The 27,292-nt window shown below is 37.9% G+C and overlaps 1 protein-coding gene across 3 annotated transcripts in view; it reads right to left on the minus strand.

The window, feature by feature from the left end:
* Positions 1 to 27,292, minus strand: part of VPS41 (VPS41 subunit of HOPS complex) — a 107,676-nt gene that overhangs the window by 20,567 nt on the left and 59,817 nt on the right. For 2 of the 3 annotated variants that reach the window (XM_064506588.1, XM_064506590.1), the window contains 13 exons: positions 26,207 to 26,353; positions 24,933 to 24,999; positions 17,178 to 17,275; positions 14,654 to 14,783; positions 12,729 to 12,844; positions 11,020 to 11,076; positions 8,681 to 8,742; positions 7,818 to 7,899; positions 3,638 to 3,730; positions 3,033 to 3,160; positions 1,972 to 2,176; positions 677 to 718; positions 495 to 545 (listed from right to left, as the gene is read on the minus strand). In XM_064506588.1, the coding sequence (XP_064362658.1) occupies positions 495 to 545; positions 677 to 718; positions 1,972 to 2,176; positions 3,033 to 3,160; positions 3,638 to 3,730; positions 7,818 to 7,899; positions 8,681 to 8,742; positions 11,020 to 11,076; positions 12,729 to 12,844; positions 14,654 to 14,783; positions 17,178 to 17,275; positions 24,933 to 24,999; positions 26,207 to 26,353 (1,278 nt within the window). The remainder of the gene's footprint in view (positions 1 to 494; positions 546 to 676; positions 719 to 1,971; positions 2,177 to 3,032; positions 3,161 to 3,637; positions 3,731 to 7,817; positions 7,900 to 8,680; positions 8,743 to 11,019; positions 11,077 to 12,728; positions 12,845 to 14,653; positions 14,784 to 17,177; positions 17,276 to 24,932; positions 25,000 to 26,206; positions 26,354 to 27,292) is intronic. The other variant, XM_026121438.2, reaches the window with a different exon arrangement.

The raw sequence follows: 27,292 nt of genomic DNA on the forward strand, positions 1-27,292 counted from the left end.
GCAATGGGGAACCACAGCCTTACACTGATACTGTAATTCTGCCCAAACAAGAACAATCCTATGGAAGTTGCAGCTCCAGAAACACAAGAAATTCACTGTCTTGGTGGAGCAGCAAAACATGTTTCAGAGTTGCACCCACTGTCCAACCCTGTTTTTCTGCAGGAAAAGAGGGCTACAAGCAAAAAAGTAATTGACCAGAGAAGACAGGCACCTGCAACGGCATAAGAGATAGCTCATGGTACGCTACCAAATGAAGAGTATCTTAGCAACATCTCACAAGTATACATTTTAAAATTATTGTAGTGTTTTACAAATGCTAAGGCCATGTTAAAACTGGATTAGCAAAAGCAGCCACCTTAGCTCATAGTGATCAATGAGATTTCAGTGTCACATGCACACAGGATAACCACATCTATAAAAATGTGTCAGGCGAGAACCCCAGGAAAGAATTTATTCAGCCTGAAGTGAAATCAACAGAATATAGAAATGTTTACCACATGCTGTAGTTCAGGCCTGTTTTCTAGTTCTTCAACGACTCTGTCAATCTGAAAGAAAAACAAATTAAAAGCAATAGCTTAGCAAGCCTTTGTTGAACACTGCATTCACAAGACTCAAAAAAGGACGGGCAACACAGACAAACGCATGGCAAGCCATTCCATTAACTTTTTATACTCACAGAAATTTTATCTTCATTATCCAGAAGCATGTCTACTGCTTTCTAAAGTGAAGAGAAAGAACCCGGTTAAGAAACAGGTATAGGCATTGTGTCACCCTATACAATATTATGCTTGTTCACTGATGGGTATCTGATGGATATTGCAGACACACTCTTTTCAGCAACATTAATTTGGAGAGCAGTTCGCATAACATCAGCACTCTGCAACAACGCAGCATTACAGGGGAATGCATCATGTATTCTTCCAGAATGCTTCTCCTAAGTTTCCATAATAATAGCAATCACTACTGGGCACTTAATGTTGCAGATGAAGTATGTCCTTTGAATCATAGGTCACAGAAGGCCACTGCCAAATGCAATAGAATTATTATTTGTCCCATTGCAAAAGGGAACTGCAGGATGATGGCTGCAGTATAGGAAACACAACTCAAATTGCCTCACAACTGGATTCTTCCTGGCTCTCTGCACACAGATACCATAACACAAGCAAATGAGATCACGTAAGGAGAGTGGCCACAGGAGTTCCTGTTCTGCTTCCTCTTCTCCAAGACCAAACTTTGTTTCACATCAAAACACAGTTTCCTGACATAACTTATTCTAATTATTGAACAAGAATTACACATTACTCCTCCTGTGTAGTTTAGAACAGGCTTATCAAAGAATATCATCTTTGGTACAGATGGCCTCATATTTTAGCTCCCGTGCTGAAACAGCTGCACAGAAGGACATGTACTTGACTTTCCACCCAAGGATCACATAGATCCTTTCCCCAAAGCTCTTACCAAAGCACATTTGCTAAGGTTTTAGCCAGCTGGGAAGAAAGAAGATTGAATTCAGCATAATATACACACTTCCTTATTTTTAGAATTTAGGTTACTAACTCTGCAAACTTTCAAAAGCACATTAATCGACTGCAACAAAAGGAAAGTAGCAACTACATTCAAAATATTTTTCATAATAAATTCACTGCCTCCTTTTTTAACTTATTAGTATTACTATTTGATTAGAAACACAGAAAGAGTATCATCATGGAAGTCTACCTGAGAATCACAATGATGACCTCAGATCTGGCACTCGTGTTCTCCAATTATGAGTGATACTCAAAATATAAAGGAAAAATTTAATTCTTGGGTCAACTATTCTGCAAGCTATGCAAATATCTCTTTACCTCAGAATGTATCTAGACATAACAAACCCATTCCTTGTCTTAAAACTGTCTATAGCTCATTCATTTTTAATCGGTTAAAACACCTTTAGTTGAAAATGAATATAAGAATCATTAAAAATCACCGTACCTCTGCATCAAAATCCATGAGCAGAACAATCTTGTCTCTGATAGAACTGAAAAGATTGTGCTTGTGGATTAACTGGAAGACATCTTTGTGCCTCAGAGTTAGGTAAATTTCTAGGGCTCTTCCATAGCGTTGGTCATAAGTATACCTGATCAAAAAAGATGTTGTGATACATATGATTCCACATATCTGAATGTAGGAAAATCCCCTATGAGAGAAAACATAAGTTTACCCTAGGATATAAAGCTTCTTAGGATACTAGTTGATTTGATGAATATCTGAAAAGTTGACATGATTCACTTTTGCTGAGGGAAAAGAACATTAGACAACATTATTTTCAACTCCATTTATATAGCAATCACAGCATTTATGTTCTGTCCTGTGTTCTCTGCATTTTCACTTTCCCCTGTTTTCAAACCACAGAGGAAGCCACACAGAACATTAGCTATTTGTTGGAACTAACTGGAATTTACTTCAGAACTAAAACATATTGTTCTCTTAAAACTTTGGGACAGACTGTAACAGAGCAACAGACTGTGAGCCTACTCTTTTCAAAGAAGCAGTATGAGAAGAACTTCTTAACATGGGGATCGGGCTGAGAAAACTGAAGATCTTCATCCCTGTATGAAGTAGCCTAGAACCACATCAGTTTTAAGACATTTTCCAGTCAGATGTTTCCAGCCATGTAGTAAACTTAAATTTATGACTTTTGAAACAGAGGAGAATTATTATTTTCCTCTGGGTAATTCTGAAATGCACACTTCACAAAAGAGGCTTCCTCTAACGACAAAAGCATGAAGAGCAATGCCAGCTATTTGCTTTGGAATAAGAAGCAGCAAATCTAATCTTGTACCAAACTCTTTGCCTTCATACTCCATGTACCTCCTCTAAGAAAGGGAAAAGAATTACTAAGCTGTGCAATCAGAGTGGAGTGGAAAGTAGAGATACCTGATATTTTGTTGAGTGCAGATGTTTCTATCAAGAGAGTTAGTCAAATATTTATAAGCAATAGGATATTATTGAGAGTTTCCTTTTTTGTAATAGGAGTGCAAAATTGTACTCACAACTCTGCAAGCGTTCTCAGCAAAGTCCTGTTCTGAGGATCTTTCTTCAGGTGGTCCACTACAGCTTGAACTATGATTGTGTTGTTGTAGAGATCTCCAGGCCACTCTTTTATCAGGGTTGCAAACCCCTACAAGTATAAGAGATAGTAAAGAAACAGAAAGAACTGCCTAAGGAACACATCAAAACATCAAAGTCTCATCTAAGCCTCTGAGATGATACCTGTTGCGCTTCACCTCTAAGCCATTTTTACGTGCCCCCAGACATAAACAGTGGAGAACACAGATGTTCCTTCTTAAGGCAATGTTATTAAGATTTATGAAGCTGGGTCTTTTTCAGGCGCTGCATTTACCACTTGTGCTACATTAAACTAATTAAAAATAATAATGTTCATAACAAGTAACCAATCTCACAATATGTGTGCGCTCTGAAAAACATTCTACTTATTCGTTTGAACACTGAAAAAAAATCCACCTTTTTCTGTTTTAATTATTGACCATTGACAATCTGTTTGAATACCACAGAGAATTTGCTATCAGAATTCTAAACTGCTGAGGGTATTTTGCTGGTAATATCCATTATATGTGGACGAGTCAGGCTGCCATACCTCATAGTCACTTTCCAAAAACTCATGCAGGACCATTTCATAGATGAGAGGTTTCAAAACTGGATCCCGTCTGGGTAAGTAACGACTAATTGCCTATAGGAGCAAAGAGAACAGTCAGAAAGGAATGGTCACATAACATCCCAGTAGATCGATTACAGAAAAAAAGGACTATTGTGAAACAAACAACACCCCTACCCCCAAACATGGCTTGTGGTAAACACCAAAAGCACTGTATATTCATATTTTAAGCAGTATCCTAACGTAATTTGCTTTAACATGGCACATATTGGAACTATATTATTTACCTCAGAGAACTTTCATTAGAAAAGCAGTGATAAGGCATTAGTTGAAATGGAAAAATCAGCTGTTGGACTTATGGAAGTCCAAGTGTTTACTGCCAGTTGGTAGAAAATAAATACCACATAAAACCCCTCAGAAGATGCAAGTTTTCAAAATCTATTTTGTCCAATCTTGCTGTTTTATCTCGTAAAAAAGTATAAGCATTCATTAACTGAAAAACATGTACATGTAATTTAAGACATACTGTGAAGTCACTACATTTAATAAAGAGTTCTGCTTCACTAGCTATTTCTACTTACCCAAATGAAAATTAATTTGAGAATATGTCTCTCCATGGAAAGGTTGAACAAGCATGATCTGTTGCTCTATAGGAGTTGCTAAGGAACTGCGTTCTGGCAGGCAAGAAATGAGAACCCAGCCAGAACAAAATCAGCTCATACCAGGGATTTCAGCCCAGGGTCTCATTAGCACTATCACCACGCAACTGGAGGTTATTACAGCCTGCCAAAACAAACCCTGCCACTACCAGCTGCATTGGGACTTTGGGGCTTGTAGTTGAAGGTCCAACACTGATGAAGCTCCTCCAAATACTTGTAGATGTTGCTTACTGCTTACTAATGACACATGATGTAGTAGCATTCTGTTACTAGATTTAAGTTGCTGGATTGAACAAAGCAGGAAAAATAACATCACACCAGGACATAGTTTGTGTTGCAGCTTTACAAACAGCAATGACTGTTCACCATAAATTTTCCCAATATTTAAGTAAAAGCAATTGCCTAAGCTGCATGTTTCATGAAAGTCATCCATTCATAGGTGAAAATGGCAATGAAAATAAAAGACTGAAAAAACATTTTTTTTAATGACTTTGCAAAAATTAACTGTTCACCCCTCACAGGAGACCTCTCCTTTCCCCACTGTTTGAGCTTCGCCAGTCTTCCAAAACACAGCACACAGTCAACATCAGCTCCCACCGTCTATTACAGAATTTAATAACTAACTCAGGGCACTGTCTTGCTGGCTGCCACAGGGAATCAAATGCCCAAGCCCCCATAAAAAGGCCTCTTCCAAACAAAGAAAACAATTACACTGGACATCAGCTGGAGACTCAAAGACAGGGGACATTCTTAAACTGCTGCTTTCATATCTGCTTTCTATCTTCCTGCCACCTCCTAAATGAAGAGCCCAGTCTGACAGGCTTTGCGGAAACCCTTGGCTCCGGCTTCTGCACACAGCTGGCTGCGGAGCAGTGCAGCTGCTTTGGGACGCAGGGGCTGGGCTGTCTTGGGAAGGAAAACCCTCCTGCCTGAAGTCCCTTTGCTTCCAAGGAAAATCGCAACCACCTCCTGCAATTTGACCTCGGTGCTCAAAGACAGAGAAGCATCCAAGTTATTTTTAAGCCTAGGCACAAAGCTGAGCTAAGACCTCTGCTGAAGGTTACAAATTCTTCCTATTTTATTTTTAAGCAGTAGTGCAGGAGTGAGGTCGGACAGACACAAAAGCAGCTCCAGAATCAGGATGCCTTTGTATCAATTCCTGAACCATGTGCTTCACAGTAGAAAGTGACTTTAATAAAAAGAGGCTAGTATACATGGAACAGTTTTCTTCCTTCATTTCTTCCTAAGACATGCTTTTAGACTTTAGATCAATAGCTATAAGGGGGGGAGTATACATGAGAAACCCCACATAAAAGTTGCCATGAGACATTCCAAAACATCTCAACAGTTAAGACCAAACCACAAAATATTAATTCCCCAGAGGATACCCACAAGATCAAACAGGCTGCTGAGAACGTTTTTCTGTGCTAAGCCCACCAGAGTCAGGTGAAGTCTTTGATGTATCCTCTAGCCGATGTTTTGGTCATTACAACATTCCCGCCTCTAGCTGATCATCCTGCACCCCTGCTGGAAGTTACTGCTCTCACAGCAGCAGACAGAAAGGAGAATGCCACAGCTGCCAAGACTCACAGAGTTTGGCATATTATTTCAAATCCACCTTCCTCAGCTGTTTGAGCTGAGACATTAGGTTTTATACCAAAGTGACTCCAGCACAAGCACACTATTCTATCAAGGAAACTCTGCTGGAGGAGGAGGGGAGCAGACTGCTACGAGGCTCTGCAATCTTGCAATTACCATAGCAATGTTTGCTATGGGAAATTCACTGAAGACACGAGACACACCAAGATACCAAAACGCAGCCTCTAGTACCCAAACCCTTTTATTACAGAACAGTCAATAAAATAAAATAAATAAATCTGAACAAACAAAAAATCCCCACGCCCTAATGACTTTGGCATTGGGGTGTCATTAATAAGTCCTTCTGCAGGAAAAGAAAGTGTAAATCTTAAGTTTCACTACAATCTTGGTTAGTGACATGTTGTGCTATACTGGAAACATCAGATTTCAGGCATTAGCTTATACATGAGAGGAAATTTCTTTAAGAAAACTTCTTTTCAAAATGCACAAGTAACTGCTGAGAATGACAGTGTAAATAAAACAAATATCCCAAAGTGAAGAACACACTGTCCAAAGTTCATTTAATTTCACTTCCTGGTGCTAGGAAACATATTCTAGAATTGCAGCTTCAAACTGAATAATGTAACATACTGTACCTTATGTTTTTCTACAGTCGGCTTTCAGAGGGCTGAAAGCAACTAAGTGTTCAGAAAGGCAGTAGTTTAACTGAGATGTTTTTGCAACAAACCTGCAAATATTTTTGCATTTTACAGTCTGCTGGAGGACACAAGTGGGGACAAGAAAAACATCCATTCCAGACACTTGCAGCTAAAAACAAAATAAACCCAAAAGGACTAAAAAGCAGTGTATCAAAATTTCACCTGTCTCTGCACTCAGGTCCTTTATTGGATTGAAATAAAGAGATAGAAACATGAGGTTTCATCTTCCAGTGTGGCATAGAGTGCACCAAACCACTAAGAACTCATATACAAGGCAGAGCTGTTCCCACAGTGGCATGACTCTAAAACAAAAGCCAGGCATTTCTAAAAACCGTAATGACGAAACACTTGTACTCTTGGAACAGAATTAAACAGCTCAAAACTGGCAAGGGACTGCATGCTGTGAGATCTTAATAATATGTCCTTTTGGGCTCATTGAGTTTGAATAGGAAGACATAAAATTCAGAAATAAATGTACATGCATTACCAAAGGGAGCGTGCATAATGTTTTCTACTGGTTTGGCAGTGACAGCACTATAGCCTTATGTCCTAGGCAATTTATTAACTGAGAATCTCACATTAAACATGTACTCTTACGGTAGCTGACCAGGGAAAACACAGGAAAGGGCAGACTGCTCCTCTCTCTTGCCACTGTTTCTAGCAAACAGCATAGATTTCCCTGTTGCTTTGCAATTTAACTATTCTTTGACATGCAATTTAACTATTCTTTAATAAATAAAGCTGTGGCTCTGTTGGCAAGGGACTTGAATTTTCAGGGAAGGCCCTCACCCAGAGAGCCTCTGTCGCTTAAAAGATCTGGGACAAGATTTTTCAGGACATACTTGAAGGGAGTATGGAAAAAAAAAAAAAAAGTCAGTGGGAATAACATACCTAACTGTAAGCATCTTTGAAAGTAAAAGCCTTAGGGGTACGTCTTCTCTTGTGAGCCATCAAAAAGTTAAAAAGGGGAAGGTGAGTACTTGGATGTGCTATGCTTCCTGCCCTGTTTTGAGCCTTGTTAACATACCTGTATCAACCTGAAGGAGAACTGTATAGCTAAAGATCCTGACCAGGAATTTCAAGAACCATGTTGTATCCTGCTACCATGCTATATGCATAAAATGTTGATCCTTTAGATATTTGGTGAAAACAAGCAGAAAATAAAACATGCCAGTTTCACAAGTTCCAAAATTCAAGTTAACTTACCTTAAGGTGCCCTATTTCTTTAAACTTGTAAACTTCAAATTCCCACAGGTCTGTGTTTTTGCCAAGAATTTTCTGGCACTTTCTGGAAGGAAGATGAAAGGGGAGAGAACAAAGGTATGTACACAGAATAATACAAATGGGACAGATCAGTGCAAGGCTTCCTTTCTCCTTTCTTTTCCCTGCCAGGACACTTTCAAAGGTCACATATTTTGGTAACCATTGCTTCAGGTGGAGCATGCCAAATACTTCTTCTTTCAGATCTTATCTGCTCAATTTTGTTGCATCTAAGAGGACCTGACTGCCTACCCTGCATTCGCTCTTACTGATTAGAACCATATTAGTACAATTAGCCAAATTTTTAAATCCCACTTGAATGAAAGGATCACTTAAAAGGATAAACATATACATACATACATATGTACACACACATGTGTATATGAAAACACAAATCTTGTCATTTCTGAGCCTCACTCTGGATACCCAAAATTGACATTTTTGTTTACACCCACGTAACCACAAGTTGTTTTCTGTGTCACATGTACTGACATTGGTAAACTTAAGCTTAGCAACTTCCAAACTAAGCATCAATTTTGAAAATCTAATGCAATTCTGAGGAATAAGGGTGTACTTTCAAAAATATTTATGTCTCAACTCTAATCAAACTTAAGAATGATTAAAGTACTTTCTGGTTCGCTTCAGGCAGGAAAATACAGGACACACTAATGTATCTGTATGTTTTGAAACTTCAGAAATTCCAAAGCACGTGGAATATCTACTTCACAACGTACTTCGGAAGCAGTAGGTGCTTTCTCTTTTTCTCACACAGACACTTTACCAAGCAAAGAAAATCTTTAATAACTTACCGAGCAGCCAGATCATACTCTCCCTTTTCCATTAGGTGATTTATATAGGCCAAACCAATGTCCTAAAGAGAAAGGGGATAAAAATAATCCAGTACATGTAAAAGTTTGGAAGTGAAGTACTTTACTGCCACAGTGACTGTTGTTTCAGCTATGTGCACTGTTGTTGGGTTAAGCACCAGTCCTAAGTGGATACCCCCAAGGGTCCATGAGCTGTAGGGCCCACAAAACAGTAGATATGTGCCTAAACCACTCATGCCTTCAAATTTTTTTTTTAATTTAAATATTTTTAATTTTTTAATCTTTTAAATAATTCTCATAACCTCATTGGCACTGGGAAGGCTGTGCCACTTCTACATATTAAGAATGGTTCAAAATGCATTGCTGATCATTTGGTGCTTGTATTAGTTATCTCAAGAATAAAAACACCAGCAATAGCATGAGAAACCACCTTTGTCAACAAAACTGTCAAACAAAAAGTTTGCATCAGGGAAAAAGAAATATTTGTTGAAAACATCCTAGTACTACTCCATAAAGTAAAGGCATGACTGATAATTTAGCAGGCAGCTCATTTTGTTATGCAGTGGTAGAGAATAGAAACTAGATAAGGTAACAGGCTTTTATAATTAAAAAAGCACCAAATCATACTGGATGTGTTTCACTTAAAGATCTGTTTTCATTTATATACTATGTTCCTCTTAGAGAAGTTTGTCACACTGTCCTGCTGTAAAACTATTTGCTAGGCACTTGATATATGTATCTTCTCAAACAGCCAGGCCTTCTTCTCTAATACCAACATTGGCGTAAAAGTCAATACAGCCCGGTGTACCCACTGCATACCTTAAGAATCGTATCATTAAAAATACAGCATTTCCAGCTACAAAGAAGGCTGTACAATGACAAAAACAAATTGTCTTCATTTTCAGTAAAAATAAAGCATTTGGGAAGGTTCTCTCAGGTGCAACAAATTTTTTTAATGCAAATCCTGTGGGCCAATACCCAAGTAATCAGAGAAGACAGTAAAAGGAATGGGGCTGTAGGATCTCCAGTTACACAGGACCCTTGAATTCTGCTAAACAGGTACAGAGGGGCTTTAAGCATAATTGTAACCTGTAACCTAAAATCCCCAAGAAGAACAGACCTGTTGGGAGCTGTGAATGTGGTGTCAGTGGTGTGGCCACTGCTAGGCAAGGAAAACATAAGTCCTTTTAAACACCTGTGCCACTAATACTTCACTTCAGGCTTGATGTCAACATTTTCTTCCCCCTCAAGATATTCCAAGGGTTTTGCATTAGATGCCAAACACTCAAAAACTCTACCTATATATACCCACAATGACGTTCATCCTAATGGAACAAATTTTTTGCAACCCAAGAAAAAAGCTTTTGTTTTTTTCTTTTTCTACTATATTGCCTGAACCTTATTTAGAAATTCTTTCTTTCTTTTGCAAGGGAAACAAAGCAGCTAAATCATACAATATCTAGGACAGCAGATAGCATGCCATTAGGTCTTGATCCAACTTCTGGATTACACAAGAGGAAAAGAATTTTTTTATATATTGACACGTATATGCAATATAGTAGTAATCTGGCTATAAATTAAACATCTCTACTAATACTTTGTACTTAAGTACAATACTTCACATTTAAAGAAGCAGCAGTATTCAAGAAATATCAATGTGTTCACACCTCAGTCAATTTAAAAGAGAGCTAAAAACTAGTGATGCTCTTGCGGCTGTTGCATTATCTGCCCCCCACCTCCACCCTCATTTTTTCTAAAGCATCAGTACCCTTTGTTGCTCTGTGAGGGAACTATAAACATGGGGGAATAACTATATAGGAGCGAAGGAGCTTAAATATATTAAAAAATAAGAACTGCAAAGCAACATGAGAGAGCTAGATATGAAATCGCAACTGAATTTTAATAGGATTTAAAAGGTCTTCCATTTACCCCTCCGAAACTCCTGCCAAATCCTGTCACATGAACAAGGCAAAAGTTAAAGAAAAATGTCACCCCCCCCATCCATTCTCAAATATTGTAATACCATGTGTTACTTGAAACAGCAGGAAGTTTAATACAAAAATATAAGCAAACAAAAAAGCCCATTAGCAGCAAAGTGCAATTCTCTTTTTAATGTCAATAGCACCTTCATAAAATCCAGATCCTTTCATGTTTCACACACTAATATCTGCTTCTGCAGCTAAAATCAGGAAATCAAATGCTAGTTGGAGTATGCCTAACAGCTATTGTCTGGTGTGGTATGGAACAGGGAATGTATTTGTAGCATCAGGCTTCTGAAAGAAATCAAATGCTTTGTTTTGAATAGAAGTTCTGAGACTTACCAAAATCTTGTGTTTTTTTATGGTTTTCTGACTTATCTCAGCTGCCATCAAAGCTTCCTATAGTCATAAAGTAGAAAAAAGACATACCAGCCAAATAAATAAACCTTCAATACAGAAAGCTCTAGAACTGCATATATCCACTATTTTTCAGAGCATAGTGTTTGAAGCACTAGAATTTTTAATGCCATGGTTGGATGAACAGCTTTGAATTCATACTCAAACAAAGCAGTCAGCCAAAGAGAAAACTATTTTTGTTTCCATCTGGGTTCACTCCACATTACAATATTAGGATCAAATCTCAAGACTACAACACAACAGACAGTGCAGTCCCATTGGATCATTTTCAAATGAGAACCCTTCACTATCAAAACCTGTGAAAAAAAATCATTGGGAAAGGAGGTGGGGGAAGGGTGCTGTTCTGTACCCCACCCCAAAAGCCTTCTCCAGGCAGAATGATTTATTTTTCTTAAGTGCTACTTGCAGCTGTTCTACCTCCTTCAAAAGTACAGAAACAAAACTGGCACTTTTACAAAGAAAAATGAAACCTTTAAGAACACAAGCTACTTACTACCTTGAATGGCTTTCACCAAGACACACGCACACAGCTGTCACTGGCATATTACTGGAGTCTTTGGGGACCAAATACTATGATTAGCATAAATGGCAAAACTGCACTCATCGTATGAGTTTGCTATTCAGAAGCGAAAGCATCCACAAGGACTTGCACAAAACTGCATCAGGAATATCATGATCGCATTAACAAAAGGAACAAACACTGAATGGCTTTCCCACATTTTTCTCTTATTATTATGGGCATCCAACAAATAACGTCTAAAAGAGCAAATGACTTCATGCATTGTAGCAAGAGCTCCAAATGCTAATTCCAGGACATCAGAATCCAGAGCACTGGACATATGTTGATATTGCCTGTAAGGATTTATCAGCATTATTTTAGGTGTTTAAATAGACATACTTAAACACACCAATATTTAGAAAACTAAATACTGAGCTGCTTTTTCCAAGGGAGCTGTACATCCTTGGTTTTTATTATTAGTTTTGCTTCTTTCTGAGTAAGACTACTTTCAGCACCAACACCTACAGTTTAAGCCTGTTTTATTTTACTTTTAAAAGTTTCAACACTGAAAGTAACATGGAGCAATGCACAGTGCCCTAAAATACCATTCTCGTTCCATAGAGGAAGCAATTTAGAATGGGAAACTCCAATATCCCCCCATCAAGTCCATTTTCTTTCCCCCTTCAGTTTGGATAGATCTAGAAAAATATCCACATAGCTCATCGGTTAACTGCTCTACTGCTTTAAAAATCAGAACACCCAGCTCTAATCAACTTTCAGTGACATCCAATACGTTTCACATCTGATGCTGAGAACAATATTCACAGCATCTAATTCAGCTACTTCATTGGGGTGCAATTCAGAAGCCTTATTCCAGTTAGAAATCTATCTGTCCCTCAGAGACCAGTGAGGGGAGCAGCAGCCCCTACAGAGGTTGATTAAAGTTCGAATCAGGTTGGGGGTATAAGGTGCTTTACAGCAAAGTCTATCCTTGCATGGGCAACACCTGCCACACACAGTGACAACACAGTGACTGTAGGAACAGGAACTATCTCATTCAAATGAGCTCGCAAAGTCACCCTCCCACCACAACTTCCAAACCAGGAAAGCCTGAAGAAAAGAATGTAAAGATTACTTCATATTTCTTCTTTTCAAGAAGCCAGTCGATGTGGTCATCTTGGTCCCGTTCTTTAGCCACGACTACATCTCTTGGGCTGATGATATAAAAAAGTGATTCACCTTCCGAATACTCTGCAAATGCATACACAATTTTATTACTATTATTATATTTTCCTAAAGTAAAGCCCTCATTTTTAATACACTCTGGGGGCAGGGGGGTGGGGTTAAAAAAAGGAGAAGCAAGCAAGACAAAGCTACTCTTGCAGAACATGTTTGTTTGGGAAGCTGTATTCTCCAATAAATTAAAACTGGTTTGAATGACAAAATAGCTTTCAAAAAAAATCACTACAGCTTATTGCAAATTCTGATTCATCCACTATGTGTAAACTTTATGATGGTTTAGAACACACTCTTATACTTTTAGAGGACTATTACACTACATAGCCTGCAATAAACTTATCCTCCCCATCAAGGTCAAGGCCATCAGAAGCATAAACGATAGATGCCATAACCCCTGGGGACACAGCACATCATTACAGCAATGCATTTGCAATGCTGTAAGTTAAGGTTATATGTACAATGCATCTGCTTATACCATAAGCCTTTATTTTTGAGTAAGCTCAAAGTAAAACGTACTCAAAGGTAAAACCAAGCACAGAAGATGATCGCTCAGAATAGTTATTTTTTCTACAGAACCCATGAAGAAACACTATCAATATTTTGTAGGTATGAGAATGAATATATCCCCCCCCATCCCTTACAAATACATGCATACAAATACACTCCCCTACCTATAAGCAATGCACAAAATAATGCTTGTTTCAAAGCCATCTGAAAAAAAATATAGACTTGTCAAACTAACTGGAATATGCATCAAGTAGCAAAGCACAACTGTGGGCATCGGTGTGCTGTTTAGGGACAAGTATAAAGCAATCCCATTGGAATGGCCAACTCTCTTGATAGGAATCAAGAGGTTTGGGAGATGAGGAATAGATATACTGTATTTCTAGTGGCTTAAGGGCATTGATGTAGACAAAGAGGTCTGCCAAGCCTATGATTGGAAGCGAGCTGCCAGAGAAGTTGTTTAAAAACCAGATTCATGGATTTTTAAAAGCCAGAAGGAATGCTTCTATATAACATAGGCAATATAATCTCCACTAAGAAACTCTGCCTCAGACTTGCAAAGCATCTCTCTGAAATACAGCACATATATCAGAAAATCATCCCACCTTCACTTAAAACAAACAAACGAACAAAAAAACCCCCACACTTGTAAGTGATTAAGAATTCACCATGCTCTCCAGCATATATTCTGCTAGGGTTTAGTCTCCCTGACCATTACATAATTAAACCCATCTTCTAGGCAGAAGTTGCCAAGCTCCAGTTTCTGTTTACGAGATTTTACCGCTGGGATCTGCTATATGCTGATAACTTTATCAATACAGAGAAGCTATTAAGGTGCATCTTACTGTTCAAATGACATTTATTCCATCTTTTGCTCTAAAGCAGCTTTTCCTGACACTGTCACTCACGTCACTATTTCTGAAGATCTAAATTTGTCCAGAGAGCCCCAAGAACTCTTGCAGATCATATTGAATGTGTCACCATCAAAGGCACCGCCTTCTATGATACCAGCGCATTACATGAGATCTATATTTCTCCCTTCCCCAAAATGTCTGTCTTCCTTTATGGCATTATAAATTAGGATGTTTAAACATGCCCCTCTTTGCAGGTAAAGCAGATCTTTGTTCTCTAATATGAGAGGTCCTTGCTGATTTCCACTTCACACTTAGGTCTCAGCAACCGTGTCACAAGAAGCTACAGGCAGTTATTCAAGGAGATGGTACAAAAGTGACACAGAAGCTTTGATTCTTCACAGATGAAGTCTTTTTTTTTAACTAAGTTATGAAAGCAAAACAAAACAATATTAAGATCACCTACCTAAATGATAATCTCTACATTCGTTTTCTTGAAATCCTCTTACTGTTAGCGCATCTGAAGAGACCTCCTCACAAGACTCGGGTAGGGGTTGTACAATATCCAGTCTAGGTCTTGCACAGCATTCCACTTCCTAGAAAAATACAAACACCTTAGTTGCATCCTACACAGTTTACCTTACCAATGCCAACTGACTGTCACCTATGAATAAGACTCAAATTCATCAGCTGCAAACATTCCCAAACTCCCAGTATTCACTTTGCACTAGGCATTCAGTTGTGAATTATGCAAGTTGTGCTCCACTGAGTAGCTATAATTGTAGCTGAAACACATAGGAAAGTTATCCTTACTCACTCTTGGCTTGCTTCTCCTGACAGACAGCATAGAGAAGGAGGCTTAGACAGGCACAAGTCTAAACTTTTTCCTGAGTTTGGTCATTATTTTTGTGCTCTTGGTCAAAAAAGCTTTTAGAGTTATCACAGATGACCATCAACCAATGCATTCAACAAGCAGCGGAATTCCAAAATTTAAGTCAGAGTCTCAGCTGGGGTCACGCTCTATGAAACAATGTTATTTCAGTACTAGCTGGAGTTTAAAATTACACCTTTAAGCATCCAGCAGTGGTAGGGGCAAAATTAATTCTAGGATAACCTAAAACCCTTGGTACGCTGCTGATCTTAAGTAACATAAACTTGGGAAGTGTAATGTAGGTCACTTTGTTAAGATGACATCATGGATTTTCATTTTCTATCCAGGGAAAACTGCTGGCTTCATCTACCTGTAGTTTCAATTAAGTCAAGGTCTAAGACAATCCTTTTTTATACTTCCAGCTGTGAATTAAAACTAAGCATAGAATAGAAGAACAAGATGACATAAGAAGTGACTTTACACTGCTTTTACCCTATCCATTTGGCAGCAGCACCACTCATGTATTTTCCTAGTTTAACTGTTCCAATTTCAAATGAGAAAAAAAAAAAATCAAAGTCACATGTTCGAATCTGATATGATATGTAACAAACAAAAAGTTGTCATCTGAGAGCTGTGAAATCAAGCGGTAAGACCACCAGTGCTCCTCACAACCCAGAACCATTTGTATGTAGAGAGCAGCACTTCTGCTGCAGACTCAGCCAGGTAGGGCTCCATTGAGCCCAAGACCCTGATGAAGGGCTTCTGACCACGCTGGGGCGGAGCCGCAGTGCCAGAAAGAAAAATTCTTTCCTTGCCATAATTACTGAGAGGACTAGGAAGTTATCAGAGTCCATCATCTGAGGTTTGCTGTTTGGTTTGGCTTTTTCTGTTCGCTTGCTGTAAAGGCAAATTAAAAAACAAATACATGACAAACCTCTCTGCTATGTTCTATTGCTGTCACATTAACTGAAATTCTCTTTTCAGCTTTCTTTCCTGAAGCAGCCAGAATGAGTTTAATCTTTCTCAGTTACTACCTGCTTTATGCTAGCTCCCTTCCAATGCTACTTTTTTGTTAATAACGGCTCCCAGTTTCCCTGCTTCCTGTCATTTCAACCTACCTTTTCCTCCTCCTTCCCTATCCCATTTGTTTACCTCCTTTTCTTTCACTGACTCTCAGGCACTAGAAGACTACTGCACTGGCTCTCTTGGGAAACACTGCTGTGACATTATTTTTCTCCTTAATATAAATAAAGAAATAATAATCTGACATCCTGCAGCAGAGCTAGGAGCTAACCCTATTGATTTCAGCAGCCTTGAGCATTTGTTTGAACCTACAGCATTTCATTGCCTAGCAACACGTGCACCAAGTTGCTTAAGGTTACTATGGTGATGATCATCTAATGCAGACATCCTATGAAAGAGATGATCAAGAGCATCTGCCATTCTAACATTGCAACTTCAAGGATTCCCTGTACTACCTCTCCTTTTATTCTGCAATATGAAATAAAGGCAGGAAACAGACACAGTACTCGCTCATGCTCTCTCAGTAAAAACAACAGATATGAATTCTAATTTCTGCCTATGCACACAAATATCTTCATGTACGCACTAAGGTCTTGCAAGCAAGGGGACCAACACTCTCAGTAATTTATCCCACCCTGCCACAGTGACTCCTATTGTTGGAGTTGATCAACTTCACTACTCTCATTTCTTCTAAGATGCAGTGTCAGCAAGCCCCTCCTGTGGCTAAAAAAGATCCTTCATTTCTTCTGCTATACAAATACCAGGAAGAAAAAAGGAGAGAGAGAGAAAAAAAAAAGAGAAAAAAAGAGAGGGAGGGGAAAAAAGAGGGAAAAAAGAGAGAAAGAATATCTAACATGACTTTCTCTGCTTCCTGCAAGAAACAAAGGAAACCAGACATGACTTCTAAAAAGTAAATACATTAGTCTTCAACATAACCTCTGCTGACCCTACTTGATAGGTCAGGGAAGTTTCAAGCACTGTTCACTACAAGCTGACTACAAATTCTCTCATAGATAATCAGATCTGTGCACCTTGTTTAAGCCCCAGATCACAAGACAGTTTATTGCTGTGAGGAAACTGCAACAAAAAGAATTACCGTTTTTTCTGAAATCTCCTTTACATAGGAAAGTACAACCAGCTGGTCACAGAGAGGTGCAAGTCCACTGATATGGAATTCAGTTTCGAACTGGAAAACTGGAATACAGGAAAGGCAACAGATTAAGTAAATAAATGAGCATAATTCACTCCCTAAGAAAAACAGACAACTGATTTCCAGAGGCAAACAACAGCACACAGGAGAAGCACTTCAGAGAAACGCAGACCCAATATGTATAACAAACCTGCAGTCTTCCCAGTTGGATCAGTAAGATGATGAAAAATTACATTTAACAGATTAAATTCCGCTAAGGGTTACAAAAAGAAAGGTCTGTGCTTCAGGACATGCTGGAGATGAGACATGTGAAATGAAGGGTCAGCAAGATTTTCAGTAATCACATTGGCGAGAGGAAAAAAAGAGAAAAAGCAAAACCTAGAACAAACTCAGTAAAGTAGGCAATATATAAAACATCATCTTAGGCTGGCATGTTTGTAGCAAGTCATGTGGCCTTAGAGAATCCCACCTGCTCTGTCTATTGGTATGACATGAAAACACAAAGATCATTATTAATTTATCATCACTTTAAACATCACAGGAAGATTTACAGATACACTCATTACAAAGAAAAGAAATGGTTAAAGAATAGAACCTTTTCTTGTTTATAAAACTGAAAATGAACTTCCTAAAATTGCTCCTAAAATCAGGACATTTAAGTAATGACTGTTCTGGGAAAGAGGTAGAAAAGAGAGCTGAATTGTATTTACAAAAGGCTTGTTAAAGCAGAGCTCTGCCACAGAAATAACTGATTAGATTTTTATTCTGCTGGGTTTACAGTGCAAGCACCAAACATTTGGGGAACACTTTTTGTTGATGCTTTTTGTTGACAAAACCCAAACCGCAAGATGAGGAATTTGATGAAGTAACAAGATGAGGAATTTGATGAAGTAACAAGATGATGTCCAAGCCATTTCATGACTTGGTGCTTGTATTTGAAGAGATTTTTGTAAAAGCTTATAGGTATATCAAGTGCATCATGATTTTCTCCTAAAAATCTGTTTTTAAGAGAAACCAGGCATCTAAAAAAATAGTTTTCTTGCTTACTAATTAGCAAGCTACACTACTAGTATCTACTGTTTACTAAAATAGTTACTAATCATTTTAGTAAAGAGAAAATGCAGCATAATGGCAGTAAAAATAAAGTTAGTTTTCTTTAACTAAGCTAATAAGAAGAAAAAGATTAAATAATTCTCTTCCTGCTGAAGAAGAAAAAAAGTCAAGTACAGACTTGACAGCTGTCTCAATAATTATGCAAATACCATTTCTCATTTAATAACTATAAACACTTTGACATCATTGGTGGACAAAAGCACAACACCAGGATAAAACTCGACCTGTTCTGGGAGAGAACAGGCGGACACCTGTAATCCTGTGGGTAATTACTTTGCTCTCACCTGCAAGACTCACGGGATTACTTGGACTGGGGCACACATGTTCTGAGGGACAATTTCAGAACAAACAATGTCAGAAACATCTACGCAGTATATCTTAATTCCAGTTTACAATTCAGTATTTGGGGTTTTAAAAGAATATGGAAGACAGGGGCAGAGGGGACCATGTTAAAGAAAAAACAAAGTCAAATCCAGAACATTGCTTTGAAGGACAGCAAAGAAACATTTATTGACAGTTTTTAAAAGTGCTGAGAGATAGCCGCTCTTAGAGGCATGTAAAATGCTGATGTTTGAATTTGGGGAGGAAAACAGTGTGGTAAATGGTATCTTTATAAAGATTATGGGGACAGTTTTCAAAAATCACTGATGTTTCATTGACTTTTGCTAGAACTTCAGTTCTTTAGCCAGTGAGAGACACTTAATGTTTCCAACATCCATGTAATGGTGTATTTAGGATAAAGCAGTATTTGAAAATAAAAAGATCACTGCAAGAAGTTCTGTTTTTAAATAGATTTTAGTTTCCTAGGTTTCACTTTCAGCTTTCTTGCAGCTCATCCTCCTCAAGAGGCATTGAGGAAACAGTGCTCCAGCTCTGGCGCTACAATCTTAAACAACAAATATCTAGTATAGACAGTTCTTCTTGACCCAGTAACAGCCTTTGATGCAATAAAAAAAGTTTCATTGAAGAAATTACAGAAGTTATAGCAGCACAGATCACTACATAGGTTAATCTGGCCTGCTCCCAGGTGGTTTAACAGATCATTTGTTGTGATAAATGGAGGGGGAGGGAATCCAACACAGACATATTCCAGTAATGTTGTTAACCTGAAAAAGATCCAAAACAATTAAATCAAATGTAGCATACAAGTAAATGGGAATGATCTAGATATGGCCACGTGTTATACATGTTTACACCTGTCAGAAGAGAAGATGGAAAATATGCTGACATGGGATCTACTCTATGCTCAGCCTCTATGTAGAGCTGTTAAACAGATTATCAAGAAATAAAAAAAGAGAAAGCTGTAAACCTTTTCTCTTGTTCATTAAAAGAAATATGTGACAAATACCACACTGCAGAGATGGGACACTATGTTACTTTATTTACTCAAATTCTATTAAAAAAAACCTTTATATTTTAGAGATCCACATGCATGCAGTGGACTGATACTAAAAAAATATTTCATTTAATCAAGTCTCCTAAAACTGCCCCTGCTTTAATGGTACAGATTTATAGAGAAAAATTTTGGTTACAGAGATGTCAGGGGTTTTTGCTGTTGATTTCAACAGGGCCAAGGTTTGAACATTATTTTTTGGGAAAGTAAGCAGGAAGCTGAACTAGAACACAGGCAATTAACATGAAACTTAACATCTAGGGGAGAAGACAGTTTTTTTTTTTTTTTTTTTAAATTCTATACAATGTATGCAGGAAAAGGAGAAGCAAACACAGACTAGTTTTCACATAGCCCATTCATATGTTAACAGCAGCACAGCCACAAAGCAATACAAACTGGCCCAGACTTCCTCAAATTCTGGGCTGATTCCAGGATGCTGGGGTGATATCATTACACATTCCCAAATTACATTTTAACCAGCTATCTTGGGTAGATCTGCAAAATCTGCAGTCATTGGTGTGGGCCACAGTATAGCATACCTGTAGAGTTTCTAGGATTGTATCTCCAGCACTAGTGCTTTTACAGGGCTACGTTATGTATGCAAAAAGAAAAAAATAGTATACAAAATGGCACACTTTGATTAGCTATTATCAGATTCATGTAATTGCATTTGATATATATTAAGAAAGCATTTTTTCCACAGTATGCATTCAGTTCTAGCTAGAGGACCAGAAAAGGCCTTTGTCCCACATAAGCATCACTTAAGCCGTCTTTGAATAGGTATAAGCAAATCAGAAAGCATAAACATATACGAGCTTCAGTTTTCATAGAAATAAAATTCTTACTTTTAGGTGTACTACCCAGTATAAGCAGTAGTAAAAATCTCGTTTTTCTAACATTCATATTTTTCTCTGAAAATCGTCATAGAATGGAAACATGCAAAAATTTTACTACTAAAACAAAACAATTTATCTCAATTACAGTATCACAAATCATCAGAAAAAACAGGAAAAATCTTTTTGGTCATGTAGGCCATCATCTTTCTGGTGCAACCTACTCTTTCAGTTGAATTAGTAAATGTTTTGTCTGCTGCAAGCAGAATTACAATCTGCTGTTTTACCTGCAATCAGGCCTTGCTGAATGGAAATATGGTGCTGAAGTTACCTTATCCCTCTTCTGTCTCACACAGAAATAAAATCATCATTAGAAATATGGCAATCACCTACATAAATCTCCAGATACAGACATATGACCTTTAAGGAAATCCTATGCAATCCTTGGTGACTAATAAACGAGAAGCTTAAGTTTCAAAGCTTCAAAGTTGATTTCCTGGAAGACTCTTTTTTTCCATTAAACGTTGAACTGAGGAACTTTATCAATCAACAGGAAACATATTCAGTAGCGTGACAGTCTTGACTAATTTTATCAAGCAACTTAAAAACAATCCATTTGGCCTATGACATAACAAGATGGGTAATACTCTAAGTGGAATTGGCTATACAGGGGTTTTTTTTTTGGGGGGGGGGCGGATTTGCTTTTCACAGAGTACACAGACTTTCTGCAATGAAGTGTTTGCATAAGTCAGCATATAAGGTTGATGACATTTTACCACTACTAATTTCCTGCTAACTGTATTCATTAATTAAGCTTTAAGTTCTACCTAGATAAAGAGAAATATGCTGATATGGTGGATCACAGTATCCCACTTTACAAGCCACATATTGGTGTGTGCTTTTTTCTTTTTCTTTTTTTTTTTAAACACCCCCCCATCAAATAAATATTCCCATGTTTTCCTTTCAGATAAAAATGTACAATTACTCATTACTCAGTGGTAACCTGGCATGCATTTATTCAGCTTTTCCCACAGAAAATACAGATATGTTGTTACAAGCACATCCAGAAAACATGCAAGTTCTTTATCAGAAGTCTACTTCAAGGGGAACACACAGGGGAGACAATTGCTCAAAAGGCATTGCTGACCAGCTGGCACCTGGAATTAAGGTGAGATTCCTCAGATAAAATCTGGACTACAATGAATTGAATAGGAAGTCTGTGATTGACTTCAAGTCTTTTACTGACTTTCACTGCTAATTTCTACTTTCTTCTATCATTAGCAACCTGAGTAAATTAACTGAGACACTGATGAAGTACTTCTCCACAAAAAATATACAAAAACGTGAGCTACTTCATAAAGTCACTGGAAGACTATTTAATGCTTGTGAGATGTCCTGTTTCACTTTGAAAAGGCATTATATTAACTGTAAAGTGCTAATTAGTTCTTCAGTAAGAAGCCTTCTAGCAGGCTCCAGTTGAGGAAGCGTTCCCTGTTGAGAAGTTGTCCAGTATTACAGCTTTTGTACACATATCAGGAGCCAGCACAGAAGTCAAACACTCTTTAAGAAAGATCACAATGGCATTTAGTCCACGTTAAGCCTGTAATTCAATACCAATATTCTCTAATCAATACAGTACTTCACTGCGGTAGCTGACAGAGCTAAACCGATAGGATCTGCTCAGCTAACACGCATTCAAACCTAAGTAGAAACATTTCACTTGAGTTTATCTATGACACTGAATGAGGAGCCGCGTACATAACTAACTACAACCTATAGCCAAAGAGACAACAGAGATTAGTAAAGAAAATCACCACTAATACACTGAAAGATGTAAATAAAGTTAGTGATGCCACATAGATCTTAATGCATGAAAACTGCATGAATATTTCATCTAATTTCTCTTACATAAAACCACAGCATCATCTTTTTTAAAGAAAACAGCTACCACTAGAAGAGTCCAGTGGTGTTACATTCCCATATCACTGGCAGTCTGGTTTAGGATCAGGGTAGACACTACACTTTTTCCTGCCTCTGAGTCAGCATGCTGTGTGTCAAAACAGAACCAAAAAACCAGGAAGCCCTTGCTCCACAGTATTCTACATACCTAACTTTGAAGAACTTGCAAGGCAGGAAATGCCCCGTTTCTTACCCGCTGGGCTGCAAACTACTGAAGGAACATTTATGTTTTACCAGTGCCATCGCAGTTTACTACACTATTATTAACTCTGTGGAACTTTGATACCCTCAAAATGACTCTAAAACAGTATAAATCTGAAACAGAAACACTGTGTTGTCATAGGCTTCGATGTATTTCCCTGATAATCAGAGAGCAAAGTGTGAAGCTTCCTAGTCCACCCCTGGTTTTCATTTCAGGTGCAAAATTGCAAAAGCAGAAAAAAGACCCACAAAACATGACAAAAGTTATACTGTGTTATCTGCTTGATTTTTTCATGAAGTATGATGCCAAGATGTTATACCCCAGAACATGAGGATATTCAGCTATCCTGCCACTGAAGGATATTCTTGCATTGTGCAAGTTCTAGATATTAAAAATACAAACACTGAGAATGTATCAGCTTATGCATCTGCTTAGTATATTAATGTTTTGCCAAAAAAAAAAAAAAAAAAAAAAAAAAAAAAAAAAAAAAAAAGGAGAGCCAGTAGCCAGTCTGCCTATAGATAATATCAACACCTTCCACCTATGCATCTGAAAGTAAAATTTAAATCAGAGTAAAATTGAAATAGACACTATGGCATGATACAGGATTCTTAAGAGCAGTTTCTACATGATTACATCAAAAGCTATTGTAATTTCCACTGAGACTAGAACAAATAATGCCTTCTCCTTTTCTCTCCCAATTTAAAACCCATGTTGCAATGAGTGCTGCTCATAGCATTTGGCAGAGCTGTTTCAGAGCTTTGACCTGAAACCAGAAAGAAATCTCACGCACATTGTTAACAGGTTAGTGACATAAAACACAGTCCTCAAAAATAGAGAGGATTTAAGCTGAACGGCGTAAGATCAAGTGACTTCCACAGAAATCTCTAACCTTCTCTAGATTTGCACCTACACAGTTTGATGAGAGCTTTTTATTATTTTTAAATAAAGTTCCAAAAGACAGTCAGGTAAAGCCAACTCCTTCCTCAGAGACACATCATAACTAAAATTGTAAAAGTTGCCTCTGTTCATCTGTTACGTAAACCATCCTTCTAATTATTTTCAAAAAGACTACTTACAGGTACACAAAAGCTTATATAAAGATCTGTGGGTAGAACTCAAGACTGAACTTCTCCTTGATGTAATTCTCTCAAAAATCCAGAATTCCAGAGTTAGTAATTCTTTTGGAAAAATGTAATCTTAATCAACAAATAGCTTGTACATCTCAGTGTGTCAGGCATGCCTTCTTCTCAGAGTATCCAAAAATAATAGAGTTTAATGAGTTTCCTAGTTCATTTTCAGGAGCTGTTTTAAAACTGTTCTTTTCTGAAATCACTAAGCCATATATATCTGTGCCCTGCAACATTCTGGTCAGTATGCTGACGTGAGACAGGATTTTGTTTGAACACTCTAGTCTCTAGTCAGCTCTAGTCTACCAACCTCAAGTCACAACCTGCAAGCACAGAAGTTTTCACACTGTGGTCCACTTCGCTCTGCAGTCCCAGAAGGCCTGTTTATCTTTCCACTGTTACCTCTTTACAAATCCTTCCTTACCATAAATTTCTTCTGGGGACACTGGAAACTTTTTGCTTACCTCTCCCCTCTCCCTCCAGCAAATTTCCTTCAAATTCCACTTTATGCTTTACTTCATTAACATTTTTGTCATGACTTTTCCATTAATCAGCAATAATTAAGTTTATTCTTATCGTCTAAACTAAAGAAATAAGAAAGCAAAGGAGAACAGACACAAAAGGCAAGAAGCAAAAAAGGCAACACGGGAAAATTCAAACTAGCTCTCTAACACTACACAAAGAAATGTTAAAAGAAGTGATGAATGATAAAATCAAACAATTCATTAAACTAAGGTCTGTTTTCTCCTTAATATGCTACCATGATTATCATTTAACCAAGATGAAAAGACATTCTCTGTAGCAATCTGTAGGAAGGGAAAGTTTAGACATCCAGTGTTCACACAAGGATCTCTGATTTTGAAAGAGCACCGAATTTCAGACTCACTGAGATTACAAAAAACTACGCATGAGGACATTGTGACAACCTCACCAGCTAAAAATGAGGAGACATTTATGTTATAACTACACATTACCTCTGAACTGTAACAGCTTTTTCAGGCTAGAATGCTAAAACAGACCTTTCAAATCTTATCTAATTTTGAGAAGGAGAGCACATTCATACAATCATACCTATTTCCACATAGCGGTTCGGAAGGTCACGCATTTCACTGGCATGCCGTTCCTTTACTGAGCAAACCTAGGAAATAGATTTGGATCATTACGATGAACAAACTCTAACTCATAAAATAATATTAACTCTTCCCAGGAACTCCTTTCCTTATTGAGGCATTCTTGGACATGCAATTCTATATTTTGAAAAACACAGGCTGTAAAATGGCAACAATGCATCACTGAAGAAGAAAACAAGACAGGAAAGTTGTGACTGTAGCCCATAGTCTTATAAATATGCTGGGAAAGGAGAAGGAAAATGGACCACAAGAAAGAAATCTAAAAGCATCTGCTCAATACTGTTTCTTTATACTAGTACACGTGAGCTTGATTTTCGTATCTTCTCATACTTAGTATCTCATTACCTTACTATTTCAGTAAGAATATGCTATTGCAACTCACAATAAGAGGAAGAGAGTATGTACATTTAAAGAAATGCAAATACCCAAGTGTTGTAAAGCAAGCACAAAACACGAGGAAGACGGACGCCAAACTTAGACAAGACTGTAGATTTGTAAAATTCAAAGCTTAAGGCTGCAAAAACTTTTTATGCTTCACCTACTTCACTGTACCCTTCCTTTCTATCTACTTCTAACAAGTACTTTTAATTTCCCACTGTGCAATGATGTAGCAATCTGTCATTAGAAAGCACCTAACAGGCTTGTAGTAAACCTGTATCAGGTGCTAGTCTGAGCAAATCATATAGACAGTCTGTAGTGCACGAGTTTGAAATGCCAGTTCCCTGCTGAAAGCAAAGCAAAACTCAAATTAGCCTGTCCCCACAACATTCTCCTCCTTGCCCCTTTTTTTCCATGGTTGACTGAAATTATGTTGCTGTTTTATCAGTCACAACCCTGTCCACCCCCAAACAACCCTCTCCAAAAAATACCTCATGGTAAGTTGTTCTTCCTTAATGCTAATCAAAAGAAATGAATTCACAACAGCTCTCTAAAACCTTTCAAAAGAGGAAATCTCTCCAAGGCACAGAGGAGAGAAGCATCCCTGAGGACTGCATTCACTGTGTGCTCACACACAGAAAACTGTCTGACCACTGGGTGTCTATCGCTACTCCTCCTCGTGAGGGTCAGTCCAATGACATTTCTCTGGCAGCAGGAGCTCTGCACACTGTAGTCAAACCAAATTCTATTCTTTTCGATTGTCTTTGCTTTTCAGAAATAATCCTCTGTTTCTCTGTGATAACAGCAAGCATTTATTACAAAGACAGGTAATTGTACCTTTACTGAATTTCCCCAGCCAATAATCAGCGTTAAATTATCCTTCCAGCAAAGGCTGCAGGGATACATATCTGGCCGAAGGCTTATGTCGTCTCGAGGCACATTGGTAATTCTTTGCTTGGAGATCATGTCAAGTATCTTCACACCCTGAATGTTTAAATAAAAGAGAAATTTATTTAGTCTGACAAACTCCTACTCACCACATCCCAGATTATTCTGTACAGTAAGACAGCGATACAGTTTATGGCATAAGTTTCAGGGCACTTCCATATCAACAGGGAAAGCAGTTTATACCAAGGGCAATCACCTCACAAGAGGTGACAAAAGAAATGAAGAGACTAGAGTAAGTTAGATATTTTGAACTGACATGTGAAATGAAAATATAACAAGTGAATGAGTGACAGATTACCAATTCCAGTCATGAATCAGTCCAGCATGTTGGGCTGATGCTACTGCTAAAGGAATGAAAAAAACCCAACTCTTCCAAAATAGTCCCTACAGAGAAGCAGAAATTTCCACCTTGGAAAAAGAAAAGATGAAGTAGCAACTCATTAACATAAAAGAAGCCAACCTGCACTTCTAAAATGCATTTCTACTCTTGTATTATAAGAGAAACAAACATATTTAAATGACAGTTTTCTTTGCTGTGATTTTTCACTGCCTCCTCAGGAAAGCTCCCTAATGACCAAAACAAAAAAAGGTTTAAAGAAAGGAAGACTAAAGTCATTTTAGAAAAATTAAGAGAGCCATTAATCAGATTTTTCCATGTTATTTACAAAAGGTGAGCTGTAACCTTTCCAGTAATAAAATGGAGATTAATTTCATGTTAAGTAACAACTCATTTCTTAGTGATTTAAACATGGAAGTCCCCTAAATAAAATAAAGCTTTTTGCTAGATATTTCCTTTAGGCTCACCAAGCAGAAAAAACAGCTCTCAATCACAGAAAAGCAGATGCAAGGGACCTTGAAAGGTCAGTGTCCAGGATGCCATTCCATGTTATGATTTCTCCAGTGACAAAATTGATTTAAGAGATTCCCCTGTCTGTTTCTGTTCCCCTCCACTGCAGGTTTCTAGATCCTCAGCTG

Source organism: Dromaius novaehollandiae, chromosome 2, assembly GCF_036370855.1.
Source record: "Dromaius novaehollandiae isolate bDroNov1 chromosome 2, bDroNov1.hap1, whole genome shotgun sequence".
Taxonomy (NCBI): Eukaryota; Metazoa; Chordata; class Aves; order Casuariiformes; family Dromaiidae; genus Dromaius; species Dromaius novaehollandiae.